The following is a 15137-nucleotide window of genomic DNA, read 5'->3' as shown; positions in this document are numbered from 1 at the left end:
CTTGACATGGGTCCAGAACTGGGAGCATACCTTTTCCGCAAGCGCCAGCAGGAGCTCAGCGAATACTCGGCAGATGGCGGCGATCAGGCTGGCTTTTGTTTTGTAGGAGGTTATGTTGGTGATGTTCTCAGCATATGACCGAACGAAATAGTCCAGCGGGTTCAGATGAGGGGACGGGGGAGGGGTGGGGTCAATAAGAGAAGAGTACAAAATCATAGCACTCCTTCTGAAGCCAAGCCTGGGTCTCTTTAGACTCATGAGTCGGCACCGAGTCCTGTTACCACACCCAGGGTTTGCTAGCGGCCACCTGATTACATCTGTGGATCATTACACTGTTCAACACATCCAGGTACACTTTGGTGTTAACTTTCAAGCCAACTTCGAAGATGTGAGATGGCATGATGTGGCCCTCATTTGAAAGCACACCAAAGACCATAACCATGGCCGGAAACTTTGTTTCCATTACCCTAGGCACGTCCCTGTTATTTGTGGCAATCCAGCGATGTCTTTTGAGGGTGCTGGCAATGGTCCTGTGGTTATAACTTGGATCAGTAGAAAGCATGCGCTGTAGAGTGGCGAATCTCAGATCGAGCTTGTTGAACATTGTGTTACTTTCAGACATGATAGAAGGTTCCTATCATTCTAGGGCTAACAACCCTTTCTCGTAAAACGGCAACAAAGAAAACCTCTACTTCAGTGTGTGTGTATGAGGGGGAGGGGGGCCTTCTGAGTCAAATGAAACTCGTATGAATGCTGGTGGCAGAGGACGTTAACAGCAGGATGAGAGAGGACGTTAACAGCACTAAAACCAAGATCAGACAGGGAGCAACTTGAAGGAAGAGGAAAGCTATGCAGCATTCTTGAGGTTCACTGGCTAGACTGGCTCAGGATACGTGGAGGGGATTTGTTGTTGCCCAACACACCACTGGGTGTAATGGTTGATGAGGATAATTCTATGCTTTCATAATCACTCTATATTTTTTTAATATCTCTCTTCTCTCTCTCTCACTTATTTACATAATATCTAAACATAAGGATAATACAGTCTGATAAACAAGATTAGGAAAATGAAAATTAATTTGGACAATTTTTTTAAATAAAGCTTTAGAAAAACCAAATTGAAAATATTGAATTATATTAAACAATACTGTTCACCCATACTGGATTTCTTCTTGTTGCTATATTTAACCCATTACCTGCCACCATCCCATTAATGGGATGCTGAAAAATATCTTCATTTATATCTAAAAGTTTCCCTTTAATTCAGCTGCTAATGAGTCAAGAAATGCCGGCTGAGAGTAGAGGTGCTACTGCAGATTCTGCAACCTTTGTTTCACCATAAATTTCTTGTTTTCATCTACTGTTCTCCACTTTTACAAAGTACTTATATATCATAATTTGCTCAAGACATTTCACATCAGCCATTATTAGTGGTTGCCCGCTGGCAGTAACAAGTGGTGTTCCTAGAAATATGGCTAAAAAATAAATCTTCCCAAATTTCCAGCACTCTCTGCTTCTTTCCAATAACCATTGCAACATACTTTGCCTTTTTGCAAGAGCTGTTTGGACATTGATTTCTTATTGATAAGAACCATCAAGTTTTTCTGAAGTTTGATTGACAATAGGTTTATACAAAATTCTGGTACTTTCCACACACTTCCAGTCGAAGTATAGATGATTCTCTTCTTCCTCAGTTTTTCCATCCTCCTTGACCCTTCACAAATATTTGTACCAAAACATTAAGTATTTTCTAGATGAACTAACCAGGAATACACAGATAAGGAAGGTCCTGTAGAATTGTCCAATTTATCCGTTGCTTCCTTTGTTCCAGCTTGTTTGCCTCGCTGGTCTAGAGGTTTCCAGTAATTCGCTGTTTTAATACTTCAGTAATACAGCTTCCTATTCCAGTAGCTTCTTTCCAAAGACGGCAAGGTTGTGGAACTCTCTTCTTGCTGTTTTCCTTCTACCTACAACTTTGGTCTTTTCAAGAATAAAGTCAATAGGTATCTCCTGTCTTTGCAATAATCATTTTTCATTATTGTTAGCTCCTGGCATCAAATGGTTTCATGCCTTGTCTCGAGCGATTTTTATAAAAAAAAAAAAAAAAAAAAAAGTGGCTGACATGAGGATCATTCCACTAAGATCAGAATGGTTGCCCAAGACCAAGGCTTCATGAACAATGCTTTTTACATGATGAGTGATCTCAGCAATGACAACAAGTGCAGGTTCTGCCACACAGAAGTAGCGAGTGAGTCACCTGTTATTCAGTTGTAAACTTCTGCTGGTGGAGGGTTACTAAACAATACAACACAACAGGGTGTCTAAATATTTCCACTGGATGATCTATAAAAAGTTAGCAACGTAGCAGCAATTCCCAGGAACATATATCAGAAAAAACAGTTGGAAATAAGTCATACACAAACCACAACTATGCAATTCCTACAGATAAGCAACAAGAAAACAAAGCTATTAAATCTAACATACTAATATTTGGTAAAAGGATAAAAAAAAAAAGTAACTCTAGTTCGAGCCAATGTCCCTAATGATGTTGGCTTAAACAAAGCTGAGCGGGGAAAAAGATAACAAAATATCAAGGTGTTGTGTATGACATGAAAAGGAACTTAAATCTTAGGAAAATCTCTATTATTCCAGTAGTAATGGGATTCATGAAAAAGAATTTCAAAAACTACCTGGAATATATACCCGGTGAACCAAGTGTAAGAGAAATATAAACAATTGCAGTTAAAGAGCTGGTGGGAGTGCCCGAAATAGCAGATGAATACCTGACATTAGGTAGGGTGCTCCACCCTCAGCAAAAACAAAAGAAAACTGAAATTCCACGAACTAACTTGGATTTTATTACAATTGAAGTAATTTAGAAAAAGACAATTTTTCTGCGATAAAAAAATTATTGGAAACACTGTTTTCTGCACATTTGCATTGAGCCATTGTGTAATTGAATTGTGTTATATATATTTAACATAACATGATCAGCTAATTTAACAACACTTAATACAATCTCAAGAATTTAAAAAAAAAAAAAAAAACAAGTGATAAAATGTATAATGCTTACCACCAGACACAAGGCCAGGAACTTCATCTGAACGACCAAAGAAAACATTTTCTGGTAATAAGTGGATGATCTTGAACAAAGCACGGTGAGTACAAATGGTAAATGATAGTAGGCAACCAGGAATCTTCCTCAAATGTTCACAATCTGAAAAATAACAATTTAATATTTTTTAAATAAATTTTACAAATATGAATATTAAATAATGCTTGGATAATTTAATAATGCTTGGATAAAAAAAAAAGAAAATTCATTTTAGGTAAAAAAACACTATTATGCAAATATGTGTCATGTTGAAATTATAAAAAAAAATTACAAAAATGATTGAATAGAAAAATAATTAAGAAAAAAAAAATTATTAAATAATGCAGTTTAGTCTATTCCACATGATAAACTGACTTATCTCCCTTGCCTTCACTTTACTTTCACTATTTCAAATTAGAAAATGGTGGATCAATGATAATAACGTTTGTCTTTTTGTAAAAATAAAAAAAAAGATAGTTTTAGCAGATCTTCTACGCTATCATTTTTCCCAATTTTTAATAATTTCAACATGACACATAATTACATAAGTGTTTTTTTTATTTATATAAGGCATTTTTTATTTATTTTTTTTAGATATAATTATAATGCACAAACACTAATTACTCTATATTACAGTCACTATTCTAATATTTGTAAAAATCTTACTTGAAAGCAGATGTACAAAAAAAAAAGCAAAAAATAGCAATCATCGTTTTCAACACCCATGTATGAAGTATGCATAAAGACACAACATTGTAATTTGCCCATCTGCACACATGCGATAAAAGGACTACATTATGCTTTGCGTGCAGTAATACAACAAATAGTTCAGAACATTCTAGAACTTTCCTATAATATAAGCTTTTATGCATGTAAATCAAATCAATCCAGGATGCAGTTTTAAGAATAACAACATTGCTGCTTAACTCCATTTTGTGAGACATAAAATCACCAACATAACTTTGCACATTTCATAGATCTAAATTCTCCACATGGAAAGTACCATATCAAATGAGAATTAATTCTTTTCAACAAGTCATTTCCCAAACTTCAATTTTCATATGTATTGAACACGCACGCACGCATGTCACTTAAACACGTAATGATTTTATCTTCCCTCCAAAAATAACGCATGTTCCCTCTCAACATGAAAATTCATAATTATGAACTTTTTGCATTTTCTTCAAGTCACATATAAACAAAGACTGTCTAATGAACACTTGTTGCAAAAACCTTGACATTGAAATAATTTTAACTACTTTTTCTTAAACATGTTAATAAATGTTGTTATTCTATGCCAATGTAGCGATCTCGAGTTTTATCGAATGTTGTTATTTTTTCCAAATTTATTCACGCCTTTTAAATTTATATGGATGTGATTTGGTGGAACCCTTCTTCAAATCAGAGATCGCATTAAATTTATCTTTAACGGTCCCAGTGATGCTCTACCACTTTCGACTTATAGATATACCTGTACTTGCAACCATGATCTCTAATATCGATGGATTCCGACTACAATTTGGTAAATACTAACTCACAAGCCACAGTCCTATATCTGGTGACGCTGCCATGAGTCCTATAACTGTAACAAAATGATTGAACAATGGATCTGTAGATATTTTTGGATTTGGCTTTGTGGGTATTTAGGATTGATGAGGAGTTTTACGACTTTAAAGAGTGGCTATGGGTTCGTGGCAATAAATGAGTATTTCAACGACAATAGGATTGACAAAGTTGGATTTTTACGATAGTCATTAATAGGACACTTTAACAACAGTACAGTTCATGATGGTCTGGTTCACGACAGTTGGAATTGAGTGGTACGCCTGAACAGTCAGAGTTTGAGCACGGCTGAAGATGGATCATGGTTTGAATTTGGGGACACGATCTGACAGCAATAGACAAATTCAGCCTCAGCATGGCATAAATGTTAGCCTTAGCGCATAGAGGGTTCATGGGGACACACACTCCCATAGTCCAACAAACATATACACAAAGCATCAGAGTCTGTGTTTTTCTTGTGTTTTAATTTATTTTTCGACTTGTGAACCCGTTCGCTCCCCATCGACGGACACCAGTGTGAACAAGACATCAACACAGCTAGAACTAGAATGATGCAAGATGGTGAACAAAGCCATGACACACAACATTTGGGGGTCAGTGAGCTTGTTGAGTTGGGATCACATGGTCACACAAGAGTTAGGGTATATGTATGGGGACAAATGTTGCAGTTACCATGAGGAAATCGTGTCTAAAATAATGTTTAATTCTTATTTGATTATGTTTGATGATTTACTGCTTTACCAAAGATTTGGTTAACTTTAACATTATTCAAGACTAATATTGCATCTCTTATAGATTCCAACAAAGGTGTATATGGTTGTCCAGAATTCCCCTATATTAAAAAACAAAAATACAGAAAAATCTTCATGGTGTATGTATCAATCACAAAATGAACAGATCACATTCCAAAAATTATATAACTTGGTTAAGTGGTTTTATTTTTAAAAAGAAAATCATTTTGAAATGATTTAAAGCAGTTAATGAGAAATTATAGACATAACAAGGCTGATCTCAAATGTTTGAATTATTGAGTTATCTCACTTTGTTTATTCAAGATAGCTTCGTGATACTGTCCCTCATCACTTATTGATAAAATTTGATTTTCTTAGTAAAAATAAAACTACCTGACCAATGCATATGCTTTTTGGAATATGACATTTTCGTTTCATCACAGGTACTCGTCCATAAATGTTTATCTACCAAGTTGATCTTAAATATTGTATAATCAATCCATTATATTATCATTTTCAGTCCCCCACCCCTAATTTCTGGCTCCCATCTTATCTCGCAATTACTTATAACGTCACCAACTAACTTCGGAAGAACCCCCCCCCCCCATCCGATTTTGTTTTATATCATAAGTTGCTTAAAACGTGATTAGTTAAAGTTCAGAATAAAATCACGCTTTCTCTTAACGGTTAATTTAAAAAAAAAAAAAAAAATCTTCTGAACGCTATTAAAAGTTAAATTCTTCACTAGTTTGGAGACGGAAGCGTTGTTGTGATAAGTGATTTTCTCTACTAATTCGCACTTTTTATTTTAAGATTCAAATATTAATAACTACATTTTATTTCAGTATTTAATTTATGTATTTCTGTTGTATTAAATGCTAGCTTTTTTTTTTTTTTTTTTTTTTTCTCGTCCATAAATATTTATTTATCTACCGAGTTGATTGCAAAAATAGATTACCTAATTGTACTCATTTTTAGTTCGTGGGAGGGGAATCTATCACCATACTTTTCCTTAAACATGTCCGTTGGACTTTTATTAAGTACAATACTTAATAGTTTTTTTTTTTTTTAATGGAGAGTAGAAAACGCATTGTGGATGCGTTATCGGCAGCTCCTGTTACTCTCGCTTCTTCTTATTTGTCCCTCAGTCCTCATTTTTTAAATGAGTGATTTTTCTGACAAAGGGAGAAGAAAAAGCTGTTTTCTAGGTTGGCAGTATTTTTGCGCGAACAGTTGGCAGAGTTGGTGGAAATTTTCTGTTTCTATGTCTATCCTTGTAGCCATGTCACTAGTAAGGGTGCTGGAGGTAAACGTTTTGTCTGGGCTGACGTTATCCGCCTGATAGTCAGGGACCCGAACCTTGGATTAACCACTAAGGAGGCTGTCCTATCAGCAGGTGCAAAGTACTGGGGCTGCTGTATTGCCATTTGGTGAATGGAATCTGGACCATGCAGTAGCTTCTGGTGGGGCCTCTCGATGCCATACTAGTGGGTAATTGTTACGGCTTTACCTTATCATGTGGTACAAAAAAAAAAAAAAAAATTCTTCATTTCTTTTTCTCTCTTAGTTTCCCCTCTCTGTCCTGCTCTAAGTAAATCTGTCGACCTAGTCCACAAATTCCAAAATTTCATCATGACAAGTTTCAAGAAAAAATACACGATTAAACCCGGTTCTCCAACTTCCAACGTAGACCCCTACTACCATGTCTCCTTCTCCAACATCAGGGGTCTACGTTCTAACCTTCCAGAGGTTGAAACCCAATTACAGGAGACTAAACCAGACCTTTTATTTTTAAGTGAAACTGGCATTGGACAGGCTATTTCCCTAGATGAGTTTGCAATTACAGGATACTCTAACTTAACTTCTAAATCTGACCCCCAAGATCGCCATGGGCATGGAATATGTGCCTATATTAAAGATAGCTTTCCATGTGGGAGGGACATCTCCAGGGAAGATCCTAACTTACCCTATATGTGCTTCCGGGTTGCTTTAGCTCACACTACTGCATTTATATTTACTCTCTATCGCCCCCACAACAGCGGAGTTACTATCTTTCAAAGCATATCTGAGAAAATTGACCAAGTCCTTTCTACTTATCCTTCAGCTAACATTCACGTATGTGGAGACTTCAATGTTCACAACGTCGAATGGTTGACCCACTCAAACAAGACCGATGATGAGGGGAGGTTCTGTCATGATTTCTCCATTGCCTATGACCTCACTCAGATTGTTCAGGAACCTACCCGTGTGCCCGATAATGACGGCCAGTATGCGAGCCTACTAGACCTTTTTCTCACAACTTGCCCTGAACTATGTTCAGTTTCTGTTCTGTCGCCTCTTGGATCTTCCGACCACTCTGTTGTATCAATTAAGATAAAAATGAAATGTAATAAGTCCCCAGACGTACCACTTCATCGTACAGTATATCGATACACTAAGGCTGACTGGGATAGCTTCCGTACATTTATATCTGATCTACCTCTGCATTCCATGTTTAAAAAGGATGTGTCCTCTATAGTATTAGACCTAACTGAATGGTTAATTGTAGGTATTGACCATTTCATACCCTCTAAAAAGTTTCAGCAAAAACCTAACAGCCAGCCATGGTTCTCTCCAGAATGTGCTGCTGCCATTGCGCACAGAAATCACTTTTTCCACTGCTTCAAACGTAATAGATGTATGGAAACTAAAGCCGTTTTCAGGACTGCCAGCAACCATTGTAAGAAAGTAATAAGGAACGCAAGAGAGTTGTATGCTCAATCTGTTAAGTCCAAAGTAGCTGAGCAGCGGCTTGGTTCCCACCAGTTTTGGCAAATAGCAAACAGAATCCTGAACAGAAGCGTGTGCTCCATCCCAACTATTATCAATGGACCTGAGGTAATCTCGTCAGCATCAGACAAAGCCAAACTCTTTGTCAAGAACTTTGCAGCTAATTCTACCCTTTGCGACCAAGACCGCCAACCCCCAATATTTCCTCCTGTATCAGAAAACACGCTATGTGATATACGTATATCTCTGTACGTGATGTTGCGAAGCTAATCAAAAACCTTGATTCCAGTAAAGCAACTGGCCCTGATGGTATTCCAATTATAGTACTCAAAAAACTTCAACCTGAACTAGCGCCCATACTTACAAAACTGTTTAAACGTTGTCTTAAGGAGAATAGTTTCCCATCTCCTTGGAAAATCTCATCAGTATGCCCTGCATTTAAGAATTCAGGTGATCGCTCATCCCCCTCTCAGTACAGGCCAATAAGTCTCCTGTGCGTCATGAGTAAGTTGCTAGAATCTGTGTTAAATACAGAAGTAATCAAACATCTCAACAAAAATAACCTTCTTAGTGACACTCAATATGGTTTCCGTTCTGCTAGATCTACAGCAGATGTCCTTACAGTTATATCGCATAGGATTAGCAAATCTCTCGACGGTGGCAATCTTTCTAGGGCAATTGCTCTTGACATATCTAAAGCCTTTGATAGGGTATGGCATAAAGGTTTACTTCATAAGATCGCTAGCTATGGTATAGCTGGAAAAGTCTTCTCAATTATTAAATCATTTCTTTCTGATAGGTTCATAAGAGTAGTAGTTGAGGGGCAAAAATCAGAAGCTCACAGTATTAATGCCGGTGTCCCTCAGGGATCCATCCTGGGCCCAACTCTTTTCCTGATCTACATTAATGATCTTCCAAATCATATCCTTACATCATTTGTAGACATTTATGCTGACGACACTACCATTTATGGTACCACATCTAAGACAGTAAACAAGCAAGTTCTCTCCAATTCTCTCTCCTCTGATCTTGAGCACGTAGTACAATGGGGAAAGGAGTGACTGGTTACTTTTAATGCATCTAAAACCAAGCTTCTCTCTTTACATCATCAACATTCTAATCCACATTTGTCATCAATTGAAATGAATGGCTCTCGTCTTCAGGAGGCCTCAAGTTTTGACAAGCTTCTGGGCTTGACCATTACTCCTGATCTTAAATGGAACACGTACATCAAATCTGTTGCCAAGGCCGCTGGAAAAATGGTGGGATCTTTCTATCGATCCAGTAGATATCTCACTGCTGATGCTATTCTCTATCTATATAAGAGCCAGGTACGTCCAAGGATGGAATACTGTTGCCACATCTGGGCAGGAGCTGCTAGAAAGGACTTGTCCTGCCTTGATAGAGTTCAAAATAGACTTCGTAGCCTCGTAGGAGATGTCCTTTTCTCCTCCTTGCATCCTCTATCTCACAGAAGAGATGTTGCGAGTTTGTCTCTGATGTATCGTTATTTTCATGGAAAGTGTTCAACTGAGCTTCAATCTATGGTCCCCCCTCGCCAAACTTTCACAAGAAACACTCGTCTAGCTGTAAACACTATCAATAATTTCCCCCACTCTTTATCTGTGCCTAAACCTAAACGTAGATTCCATGAACAAAGCTTCTTTCTTAGAACTGCACGCCTGTGGAATTGTCTTCCGTTTTCCTGCTTTCCGGCTGACTACAATATGGTTGTGTTCAAGTCTAAAGTAAATAAGTTCTTGATGAGCCGTTCCATATAAGTTATTAAATTTACCAAATTTTCATTACTAATGATTACTATATTGACCAACTTCTACTGTACACTCTTTAACCCTTATCCTTGAGTGGCCTCTGGGCCTTGATAATGTGGTGATGCCTTTGTAAAAAAAAAAAAAAAGGTACGTACATCACACAAAATGTTTTTACTTTTGGTTTTCAATATCGGGAGAATTCTGGACAAGAATCAAGATGTATTGGCATTGCAATTCTTTTATTTGACAAATCACAAAATAAACAGAAAGGCATCATTGCACAAGACAAAGTAAGTATAGAGTGATTCCCCCCATGCTAAAAAAAAAAACGTGTTACTCATGTAATCATTAATCAAATTCACAATGTCTTCAGAAATCCAATCATATTTGGTACACATGAACTTCAGTTCATGGCAGATTTGTCCAAGTTTCACTCATGAATATTCATCAGCCAACGTTTCTGCAAAGTTTGAACTGAACGAAACCAACCTTTGACAAACTAAACCTAAAACTTAAGGTTAGAATAAAGAAAAAGTTCAGTTAAATTGAGTAGTCTTCCCGATTTAGAGAAGGCAAACATCTCCTTCTTCAAAATCTGATCATAAAAATTTTTAGAGTGCAATATCATCCCAAATGGAACAAGCAGCAGCTGTAGATGATTTTCAAAAGCCATATCAGCTTCTGAAGTCAGCAACAAAAGGTGTCAACGATGTAAATGAAACTTTGCTGAATAAACATAATAAACAAGGAGCAGTTATCACAAATCTAGCAGATAGCTCCTAACGTTGGCATCGGCACTTTATGGTGCTGTTATATCATGAGCTACCTACACAGGACCTTCCTTCTAAAAAAAAAAAAAAAAAAAAAAATCACAATCCCTTATAAATGTGATTTCAATTTATCCCTATGGCCACCAAAATTGCAGAAGTCATAAAGAAACTGAAAAAATAACAAAGCTGCTAGTCAAGATGTCAGTTGAGACTTATAAATGCTACCCAGAAATTGTGGTGAATTGGCTCCATTAAAATTTTCTAATCTATCTGGAACACTGAAAAAGTTCCCACTGATTGGAGTGACTATTTTGCTACCTTCAAAAAAGACAGCAGGTGAGTTTGAAACAACTAAAGGGCGATTAGCCGAATTGATGTTGCATTGAAAATATTTTACAATTACCTTCCTTGGATGCTGCCAACAGGAGTGTGAGGAGCGCAGTAGGCCTAACCAATGTGGCTTTTGCCAGGCAGGGCAAAGGTTATACAAGTAATGCTGGTATTGTCAAAAGGCAACCATTGTCTGCATTGTTGATCCGTTAATTGCAAATTCCTGTGGGAGATTATGACCTAATAATCAACACTTACTATGAACATACCAGAACCAAGATTCACTGTTACAGCAAGGATTTTGATTCCGGTCTGGTGTTCATCAAGGTTGTATTCTTTCACCAGTTCTTTTCAACTACATCAACGATTGGATCTTAAAGTAGAGACTAACTGACATTCCAGGTGTACAAGTTGGACAGAACTTTACAGTCACTGATCTAGACTTTGCTGACGATGTTGCAGCATTAGACATATCTAAACTGCACTTCATAATATCAGCGGAGCAACTCCATGGGTTGGTATGAAAATGAATGCCTCAAAAACAAAGCACTGCTTATTAAGAGGCTCTGACAGTTTGGGCACGTTCTTCACCATCTACCAACTGGCCTGATTTACAAGACAATAGCATCAACACCACTACCGGGATGGCATAAGAAGAGCATTGCTCAACTGAAGATGTGGCTTGCAACTGTCAATGCTGATTTGGAAGCTACGACTAACTCTTGCATCTTCTGTGTGCGATAATGCAATCACAAATGGCACAGATATGTCGTGGAGTTGGCAGCAGACAGATCTGGATGGACTGCTTTGATTCAGGATGCGGTAAATTCACTTGGAACTGGCTCAACCTACCCCAGGTAAATGCCATCAGAAATACAAGTATCAGAGAAGCACTCCCATAGTAAGATGTTCCATAGATGAGAACTACCAGTAAGAATGCAGTCATGTGTTTACATTCTCTCGAAGAGCATCGTTTTATTATTAGCTGATGAAAAGTTGAACAGCATTCATTAAAGTAAAACTTGAATGAAGAAAAACTGACATCAATTCAGAAAATATGAAAAATTTGCTGAAAGGAAGTAAAGAAAGGTTTTATATTAAAAAAAAAAACGAAAAGCAAAATATGAGTGAAAAATAAAAAGAACAAGTGAAGCATGCATGGTCCCCTGTGAGTGCACAGTGAACGTGGCATAAAAAAATGACTACGTTCAGCATTTGCCCCCCCCCATTTAGCTCCCAAAGTCCCCAGGAGACGTCAAATTCTGATGAAAATGAACAAACAGTGTAGTTTTAGGCCTTAACATATGTAAATTTGAATTCTGTACCATGCAAAAAAAAGAAATGACTGTCAATCATTTGCCCCCCTCCTCCCATTTAGCCCCAAAAGTCCAAGGCCTTAACATATTTAAATTTGAGTTCAGCACCATGCAAAACTGCTAAATAGACATACACAGAAAATTTTGGACAAATATGGTAAAATAGTCCCAAGGAGTTATTTTATTAACCCTAAAAGAGCCCTTGGGGCACACCCAAGAGTTATCGTGAAGTATAGACAAACAAAATTATATAGAAATCAGTTAGTTACAACTTTTCAGAAAGTTTTATAAAAATCCAAGACATCAATTTTTTTTTTTTTTTAATAAACACATAAGTGTCAATTTTAGCCATTTTAACCTGAAAGGCACCACTAGGGGGGCAACCAGAGTTTTCCCGGAAAATCTGATCTGTTACTTTTTTTACTCATATCATGTTTAATGTTTGTACAAAATTTTTTAAAATTCCAAGAGAAAAGTGCGGACAGACGAACGGACAAGGGTGAATTTACAGGTCTACCCTCCTTTTGTCAAGAGACCAAAAAAATGAAAAGAAAATATATGTCAAAACCAAAAAAAAACTTTTTTTTTGATATTTGGAGCTGTGCTATAAGGTTGTTTTCATACAGAAAGGCCTTAAGTTAATTAAGGGCAGATACCTGAGCGGATTGAAGCTAAAGGGTCTTAACTCGTGCAATATACAAAGTTCATAAGAAAATAGTTAGACTCATACTCACTTTCTATTGGTTCATCCATCAAATAGAGTGCACGTGGTGTGCCTTTATAAAATTGCAATCTGAAACAAAGTGAAAAAAAAATTAATGTTTCATCTTTCTACCTACAGTGAAGAATTACCTCAGGAGTTTAAAAGAATCAACTGAAGAATTATCAGAGAGGTCAAAAAAGAAAAAAAATCAAGGTGGCATGTGATACTGCCTTTTAGACGAGATAATGATATGGATTACTAACAAGAAGAAATGTATAACGATCTATTTATTATAAGATAGTAGCTTCGAAGTGGGATTTATAGATGATCCACTCCAGTAACAAACACGTAGGAATTCTGAATTGGAAAATATTAATGATATGTAAAAGAGGGAGATAACTCCAGACATTTTTATCCAGAATTAATGCCCCTGGATGGTGTTTCTTAAGCTTGTTAAAAACAAATAAGTTATTCTGATCTATGGAAATATTATTTGGCAGATTTGCCGTTTAGTTGTACAAATAGCCTCGAAGCCTATTATCACAAAAAGGGACACGTTGGATTGACACCGGTATATAACGATTAATGTAAACAAACGTTTGTTTATATTTACGTGATTATTGAGAATGTAATCCTATGATTAAAATTCAATTTAAATTAATCACGTTGTTTAACAAATAAAAAAAAGAATGCAAGTTTTAAACTTCACCTTTCATTATTTCTTTTTTGTTTATTTGTTAATCAAAGTATTATTTGTATTGTTCAATATTTTAAATTTTAAATTATGATATAGAAATTTTAAATTATAAAATAAAAACACATTTAATCATTTTAAAACTTAATCTTTCATTATTTTTTTTTTTTTTAATTTGTTAAAGAATGTGGTTCACATTAATCGCTATATACCGGTGTCGACCCAGCGTGTCCCTTTTTGTGATAATAGGCTTCGAGGCTATTTGTACAACTAAACGGCAAATCTGTCGATTATTTTACATCAACCGAAACGTTGCGAAAATAACAATCAAGATGAGAATAGTGGTTCAAATAATCCAAATAATATAAATGATAATCTTCTGGAGGTTGAAGATTCAATCCTTACTACAAATGATATAAGAATTAGCACTTCTACAAGGTCATGGCTGACAGAACGAGAACAATCTACTTCAGAGGATAAAATAAGGAGTCCAGACTCCAGCTCTGAGTTCCGTATAGGTTCCAAGATAATCCATAAAGATGTTAATGTTGGAAAACATGGATGTGAAAAAGGCTGGATATTACATGGGGTGAAAAACATTGTGAAAATAACAAACAAGACAAGAATACTGGTCCAAACAACTGTAAGGATATAAGTTATCAATTCTTATCTCAAAAACTGAAACCGGTTTTATTTCAACTCACAAAAAAAAAACAAGTGAAGCATGCATGGTCCCCCATGAGTGCACAGTGAACAAGGCATAAAAACATGACTAAGTTCAGCATTCCCCCCCCCCCCCGCCTTAATTTAGCCCCAAAAGTCCCTAGGGTATGTCAAATCCTGGTGAAAATGAACAAACGGTGCAGTTTTAGGCCTTAACATATGTAAATTTGAGTTCTGCACCATGCAAAAAAAGAAATGACTCCGTTCATTATTTGCCCCCCCCCCCCACACTCCCCGCCGCCATTTATCCCCAAAAGTCCCCAAGGTCTTAGCATATTTAAATTTGAGTTCAGCACCATGTAAAACTGCTAGACATATATGGTAAAATAATCCCAAAAATGGAGTTATCTTATTAGCCCTAAAAAAGCCCCTGGGGCACACTCAAGAGTTATCACGAAGTATAGACAAACAAAATTATATAGAAATCAGTTAGTTACAACTTTTCAGAAAGTTTTATAAAAGTCCAAGACATCAATTTTTTTTTTTAATAAGCACATAAGTGTCGATTTTAGCCTAGGGGTGCAACCACAGTTTTCCCGGAAAATCTGTTCTCTTACTTTTTTACTTATATCATGTTTAATGTTTGAGCAAAATTTTTAAAAATTCCAAGGCATAGTTATTGAGAAAAGTGTGGACAGATGAACGGACAAGCGTGAATTTACAGGTCTGTGG

The 15137-nt window shown here is 36.5% G+C and overlaps 1 protein-coding gene across 3 annotated transcripts in view; it reads right to left on the bottom strand.

Annotated features, from left to right (window-relative positions):
- The window catches only part of LOC145269308 (nephrocystin-4-like), a 380704-nt gene that overhangs the window by 336927 nt on the left and 28640 nt on the right, over window positions 1-15137 (bottom strand). For all 3 annotated transcript variants that reach the window (XM_080125012.1, XM_080125026.1, XM_080125018.1), the window contains exons 4-5: window positions 13080-13138; window positions 3074-3217 (exon numbers count right to left, since the gene is read on the bottom strand). In XM_080125012.1, coding sequence (XP_079981138.1) covers window positions 3074-3217; window positions 13080-13138 — 203 coding nt within the window. The remainder of the gene's footprint in view (window positions 1-3073; window positions 3218-13079; window positions 13139-15137) is intronic.

This window comes from Euprymna scolopes, chromosome 4 (genome assembly GCF_053919585.1).
Source record: "Euprymna scolopes isolate OS-2025 chromosome 4, ASM5391958v1, whole genome shotgun sequence".
In the NCBI taxonomy this organism is placed as follows: domain Eukaryota; kingdom Metazoa; phylum Mollusca; class Cephalopoda; order Sepiida; family Sepiolidae; genus Euprymna; species Euprymna scolopes.
Note: the sequence above shows the minus strand (reverse complement) of the source record. Positions and strands in the feature narration are given on the sequence as shown.